General features: G+C 43.0%; 1 protein-coding gene across 1 annotated transcript; it reads left to right on the forward strand.

Moving 5' to 3' along the window:
* Window positions 1-7046, forward strand: mtmr7b (myotubularin related protein 7b). The gene is made up of 11 exons (XM_044017179.1): window positions 1-293; window positions 515-640; window positions 1426-1588; window positions 2299-2456; window positions 2535-2663; window positions 4804-4938; window positions 5139-5271; window positions 6159-6268; window positions 6340-6465; window positions 6714-6763; window positions 6842-7046. Exons 1-11 carry the CDS (start codon window positions 270-272, stop codon window positions 7044-7046), a joined length of 1359 nt encoding a protein of 452 aa, XP_043873114.1. The 5' UTR covers window positions 1-269.
* Window positions 7047-7218: the final 172 nt, after the last annotated feature.

The raw sequence follows: 7218 nt of genomic DNA on the forward strand, positions 1-7218 counted from the left end.
GTTGTGTTTGTACGCACGCACGCACGCAGAGTAACGCAGTGAACGCAGCTGTAGAGACGCAGATAAAAGCAGCGCGAGCTCCGTGTATCGCGGTTCAGACCAGTCACTAACCCGGGTTAAACCGGTTTTAACAGCGGGTTAAACCACGGACGGACATGAGTCCAGGACAGAGCGGAAACAGCGGGGACCGGGAAAACGGCGCGAGCCTGTGAACGGGACTCTCTCTCTCTCTCTCTCCCCCCCTCTCTCTCCTCCATTTTGGTTCAGTGATGGAGAACATCCGGACTCCAAAGGTACCGACACACACACACACACGGCTCGGCTCTTTGTGTAACATGACACTGTTCCCCTCTCCTTGTCCCTGTCCCTCTACTCATCATGTCCATCTTTATGTCCACCTCCACCCTCATCTCTATCTCGTAACTGATGGACACCCAGTATTTTGTGTCCTCTCTTGTCAGCATGTGACTGTTTTTTCTCCAGAAGAAGACAAAGTGTGTTTGTGTCTTTTCAGGTGGACAAAGTGCGTCTTCTGGACAGGTCGTCAGGTCAGCGAAAAATCAGCGTGGGGACTCTTTATCTCTCTGCCACTCACACCATCTTTGTGGACAACAACCCTGAGACACGCAAGGAGACGTGGGTAAGTAGGACACCTGTCCATCACCTGTCCACCAAATGTCCATCAACTGTCATCATCTGTACATCATCTGTTATCATCTGTCCATCATCTGTCCATCATCAGATTTAACTCATTCCCGGGTCAAAAACAGGTTTAAACCCTGTGTTTTTATGGTATAGTAAGGTTGCAGAGAGCGCCCCCTGTGGAGTACATAGATATGACATGTGCTGTGTGTCCGTGTGTCCTCACTGCTCAGTTTGTCCCTCACATGCAGCTGCAACAAATAATCCATCAATAGGTTTTAAAACCGAGTTCTTTTAATTTTTCAGCTTCTTCAAAGTGAACGTTAGCTTTTATAAAAACAAACTTCTTTCCTGTGACAAAAAAACTTCTTCCTGAATATTTAAGATCACAAGACTGATTACACAAGTGTGTGTGTGTGTGTGTGTGTGTGTGTGTGTGTGTGTTTTTATGGAACTGATTCATTTTTTTATGAATCAGCTGATTTATGTTCACTGTCATTCAGACGTGAAACGAGACACTAAGTGAGTGTGCATGTGTGTCCGCGTGCATGTGTGCGTGCGTTTGCGTGTGTGTACATACACACACGCATACACATACACATTTGTAAGTGTGTATGTGTCTTCTCTTTAGGACATTTTTTTTCTGACCTTGTCAGGACCATAGTCGTCATGGAGACCAAAACCTGGTCGTAATGAGGCAGAATCTCATTTCTGAGGAACTGGTTATGGTTGGTGTAAGTGATTAAGAAGAGTGTGTGTGTGTGTGTGTGTGTGTGTGTCCAGGTGTTGCACAGCATGGTGTCCAGTGTGGAGAGACTCCCCCCCTCACCTGCAGGAAGTCAGCTGATCCTGCGCTGTAAGGACTTCCAGGTCTTCCAGATCCTTGTCCCTCAGGAGAGGGACTGTGTGGACGTCCACGCCTCACTGGTCAGGTTGTCACGTCCAGGTGTGCGTGTGTGTCTGTCTGTCTGCCTGTGTGTGGGTTTTCTCCAGGTTCCTCCCACAGTCCAAAAACATGCATTTATGTGTGTCCCTGTGATGGACTGTTCAACTGTCCAGGGTGTGACCCCATCTATCAGGGTGTGACCCCATCTATCAGGGTGTGACCCCATCTATCAGGGTGTGACCCCATCTATCAGGGTGTGACCCCGCCTGAGATTGGCACAGCGCCCGCTGGTGGAGGATAAAACTGTAGATGAGTTCATTTATGAAAACTCTCAGATCAGGGGCCTCAAACTCAAATGAGCTGGTGGCCTCTGAGGTCAAGTGTTGTTTATATAAATGTATAAAAACATCGTCATAACGTGATTCTACGTGGAGGGGCTGCATGTGGCCCACGGGCTGCAGGTTTGACTCCTTTGCCTCACAGAGATCTTTTAGTGTGTCCAGCAAAGAGGCTGCGCCGCACACACAGAGCGCCCTCTGCTGGACAGCTCGTATTCTCACCTCAAACTGTCCAATGGGCTTCTAGTGGGCGGAGCAACAGTCCGAAATGTAAACACAGTTTTACGGCACGCAGATTCCCAGGTTCCCACAGTCATGATGGTCTTGGAAATGTTGTTTTCCAGGCCTGGAAATGGTTTGATATATTTCTATCATGATAAGATCTTGAAGCCCTTACAAAATCTCTCCTTGTCTCCTCTCCTTGTCTCTCAGAGAAGTACAGTGAACTCTACTGTTTGTCCTTCAATCCTAACGTAAACAAAGAGCAGAGGGCGGAGTCGTGGGCGTTCATCGACCTTGTGGCCGACTACAAGAGGATGGGTGTTCCTAACAACCTGTGGGTCGCCACGGCAGCCAACAGTGAATACAGAGTGAGTCTGAGTGTGACCACAGTCTCATTCAATCATCAACAGTCACACAGTCATTGTTGTTATTGTTGTCGCCGTCAGGTGTGCGACACGTATCCGTCACAGCTGTTTGTTCCAAAGTCGGCCACGCCCACCGTCATTGTGGGCAGCTCCAGGTTCAGGAGCCGAGGACGATTTCCTGCTCTGTCCTACTTTCACCAGGACACGCTGGTCAGCGCGCACACACACACACACACACGCACACACACACACACACACACACACACACACAGCTTCTGTTTTATAAAGTATTGTTTATGACAGAAAACGTGTCCTCTCTGTTCGCTCAGCTACTTTGTATTTGTATTTGTATTTTGTATTTATTTATTTGCACCATAAAAAAAACGACAATACAAAAAACAGAAATTAAAGAAGAATAGTAAGTGCAGGAGAGGTTAAAAAACCCTACATGGGCTTATAAGAAGCACCTCCCCAAGAAATATACACATTCAAAGGATAAATCAACAACAACAACAATAGGAGAAAGCAACAACAAATAACAACAAAAAAGGAAGCAATACAAGTGCCATTTTATAGCAGACACTCAAAGAAGTCAGAAATAAAAACATGGGTATGTATAAATATAAAATGATTGTATTTAACTGAGTGTATAAGCATGTAAAGAGATAATGATCCAATGACAAATATACTGGAAATATACTGGAAAAAAAAATAAAAAACTATTAGGAACTTTGATTTAACAGGTAAGCTTTCAGTCTTAACTTAAAAGTATTGAGGGATGAAGATAATTTAACAACATGAAGATGGGAATTCCAAAGTATGGAGCCTCTGTGAGCAAAAGAAAACTGAGTATGAGTAGTGCGGCAAAAAGGGGGATGAAGTTTATCAGTCTGTCTGGTGTTATAAGAATGGACCTGAGAGTTAACTGTAAAGAATTCATGAAAGGATTTGGGCAGCAAGTGGGAAAGTTGAATATATTTATAAGTAAATACACATGATTGAAGTATATTAATATCGTAGACTGACATTATCTGAAGATTCTTAAACAGAGGGGCAGATGGAGACAAATAATTAGAGAAGGTGGCTAATCTAACAAATTTCTTTTGCGCGATTAATAATTTCTGTAAATTAGAAGGATAAGTGCTAGCCCAAACGATATTACCGTAACTGAGATGTGGATGAATTAAGCTATAATACAGTATATTTAAAACTTCCTGAGATATGAAATCACGAATTTTTCTGATGATACCAATGGATTTCAACACTTTATTATTAACAAGTTTAATATGTTCGGACCATGACAACCTCTCATCAATTAATACCCCTAAAAATTTGGTGGAGGAAACCTGGATTATATCATTATCCCCAATAGTGATTTTAGCGCTGGATTTACAATATATTTTTTTTTTTCCCGTAAATATAATAAAATTTGTTTTTTTTACATTTAATGTCAACTTATTTATCTGGAACCATTCAGAAAATTTAATAATGCCAGAATTGGCTTCACTAATTAAAGAATCAAAGTGACTGTGAGTCAAAATCAGATTAGTATCATCAGCAAAAAGTATTGGTAGCATCGTGGAAGAAACAGTTGCAAGGTCATTAATGTAAACAAGGAACAATAACGGACCAAGAATGGAACCCTGGGGGACACCATATGTCAACTGGGCTCTGGAAGAAGTACAACCATTGACATAAACAAACTGTTCTCGGTTTGAAACATAATTAACAAGCCAAATATATGAAATATCATGAAAACCATAACGATGTAACTTAGAAAGTAAAATAGTGTGGTCAACAGAATCAAAGGCTTTCGATAAATCTAAAAAAATACCCAAAGCATATTTATTGTTATTTATGGCTGTATAGATTTTTTCAACCAGCTGTAAGAGGGCCATATCTGTAGAATGATTTTCCCGGAAACCATATTGGTGCTCGTGTAAAATGCTGTGTTTATTTAAATGAGATAAGATTCTTTTTTGTACCAGTTTTTCTAAAATTTTTGAAAAACATGGTAAAATAGAAATTGGTCGATAGTTATTAAATGATCTTGTATCCCCAGTTTTATGAAGTGGGATAACTTTAGCAATTTTTAGATCTTTAGGCACACATCCCGTCTGCAACGATAGGTTGAAAATATATGTTAATGGTTCAACAATAGATGAAGACACAGATTTAATCAATGAAGCACAGATATCGTCATGGCCCGGAGCAGATGTTTTCAGTCTGCCAATGATTTCCATCACCTCTGCTATGTCTGAACTTTGTCACTTTGTGGTTGCGCTCTGAAACCACAGTGATTTCATTCATTCATATTTGGCCATCAGTCCGTTGTTGTCTCCCCCTGCAGGCAGCAGTGTGTCGCTGCAGTCAGCCTCTGTCTGGCTTCAGTGGACGCAGCCAGGAAGACGAGATGATGCTGCAGGCTGTGATGAAGTCCAATCCTGGAAGTGACTTCATCTATGTGGTGGACACCAGGCCCAAGGTGAGAGACGCGCACACACACACACACACACACACACACACACACACAGGGGAAGACCAGTGAATGAATTCATGTTGTCATTCAAACGTTCTCTTTGGTTGACATTAACGCTCACTAACTGCAGTAAACAGCACCATCTAGTGGTTAAAGTGTAACAGAATACAAAGACAGACTATAAACGTGTGTGTGTGTGTGCGCAGCTGAATGCCATGGCGAATCGAGCAGCAGGTAAAGGTTACGAGAACGAGGATCACTACACCAACATCAAGCTGCATTTCATCGGTATTGAGAACATTCACGTGATGAGGAGCAGTCAACAGAAGTTCATCGAGGGTGAGACTCATGTCGTCTTTTCATTCCTTCACAATAAAAGCTCAACATTCTCACGTTACTGACATGAAATCACGACAATTCAGACAAATAAAAATCTGAAACTAACCATTATTTTCAGTAATCGTTTGGTTCAGAAAATTTGTAAAAATATTGATGTTTTTGTCCACAAAATCAAGAAGATTCAGTTTTCTTTGTCTTTATAATATATATTTTTATATAATATATAATATATAAAAATCACAGGAACTTGATTTAGTTCATAAAAAAACGTTTGAACTGATGACCGTTAATTCAGTCTCCTGGTGGATGTTTACGACAGGTCATTATTTGGCAGTCAGTCTCCTGGTGGATGTTTAGGATAGCTCATTATTTGGCAGTCAGTCTCCTGGTGGATGTTTAGGACAGCTCATTATTTGGCAGTCAGTCTCCTGGTGGATGTTTCCGGCAGCTCATTGGCAGTCAGTCTCCTGGTGGATGTTTCTGACAGGTCATTGTTGGCAGTCAGTCTCCTGGTGGATGTCCGACAGGTCATGTTGGCAGTCAGTCTCTGGTGGATGTTTCCGACAGGTCATTATTTGGCAGTCAGTCTCCTGGTGGATGTTTACAACAGGTCATTATTTGTAGTCAGTCTCTGGTGGATGTTTCTGACCGGGTCATTATTTGTAGTCAGTCTCCCTGGTGGATGTTTCCGACCGGAGTCGTGCTGGCGTCAGTCTCACGGGTGGATGTTTCCGACAGGTCATTGTTGGCAGTCAGTCTCTGGTGGATGTTTCCGACAGGTCATTATTTGGCAGTCAGTCTCCTGGTGGATGTTTACAACAGGTCATTATTTGGCAGTCAGTCTCCTGGTGGATGTTTCCGACATTCTCTCTGTGTTTTTCGTACAGTTGGTGAAATGCGATCTCCGTCGATGACTGACTTCCTGTGGGGTCTTGAAAACTGTGGCTGGCTCAAACATATTAAAGCTATAATGGACGCAGGAGTGTTCATAGCCAAGGTGTACACACACACACACACACACACACTCACACACTCACTGATTATAAAGACTAAACTCTGTCCGGTCAGGCCGTGTCAGATGAAGGCGTGAGTGTCGTGGTCCACTGCTCTGATGGTTGGGACAGAACAGCTCAGGCCTGCTCTGTGGCCTCTGTACTGTTGGACCCGTTCTACAGAACCATCAAAGGGTTCATGGTAACTCACTCACTCACTCACTCACTCTCTCACACACACACACATACACACACACTCACTCTCCCACACCAAAGTCCAGAGAGAAAATCACAGTAGCTGCTGCTGCTTCCTCGTGTGGTCACTTTGTGTCACTGGCGTCAATCTGAACGTGAAGTGACAAAATAACACATTTGAACTTAGTGATGGAGGTGTGTGTGTGTGTGTGTGTGTGTGTGTGTCTGTGTGTGTGTGTGCTTCCCGTCCTCCAGGTGCTCATAGAGAGAGACTGGGTTTCCTTTGGACACAAGTTCTCCCACAGGTCAGTAAGTGTTTAAAATAAAGACAGAGTTTCAGTCCACGTGTAGAGACACCCTGCGTGCCGTGTCCCTCCCTGCAGGTACGCTCACCTGGACGGAGATCCCAGAGAGGTGTCCCCCGTCATGGACCAGTTCCTGGAGTGTGTGTGGCAGCTGTCGGAGCAGTTCCCGTGCGCCTTCGAGTTCAACGAGCGCTTCCTGGTCAGCGTCCACGCGCACGTCTACTCGTGTCAGTACGGATCGTTCCTGGGAAACTGCCAGAAGGAGCGTCAGGATCTGAGGTGACCATCAGAATAACCTTATATACATATGTTTATTTATATCTACGTATCTTATATACATATATTTATTTATATCTACGTATCATATATACATATATTTATTTATATCTACGTATCTTATATACATATATTTATTTATATCTACGTATCTTATATACATATATTTATTTATATCT

Source organism: Solea senegalensis, unplaced genomic scaffold (assembly GCF_019176455.1).
Source record: "Solea senegalensis isolate Sse05_10M unplaced genomic scaffold, IFAPA_SoseM_1 scf7180000015143, whole genome shotgun sequence".
NCBI classification, from domain to species: Eukaryota; Metazoa; Chordata; class Actinopteri; order Pleuronectiformes; family Soleidae; genus Solea; species Solea senegalensis.

Bases quoted from the DNA above. Each gene is read 5' to 3' on its own strand.
- mtmr7b (XM_044017179.1), top strand. From the start codon at position 270: ATGGAGAACATCCGGACTCCAAAG. The intron at 4,939-5,138 runs GTGAGAGACGCG...GTGTGTGCGCAG, and splicing joins TGGTGGACACCAGGCCCAAG to CTGAATGCCATGGCGAATCG. The intron at 5,272-6,158 runs GTGAGACTCATG...TTTTTCGTACAG, and splicing joins TCAACAGAAGTTCATCGAGG to TTGGTGAAATGCGATCTCCG.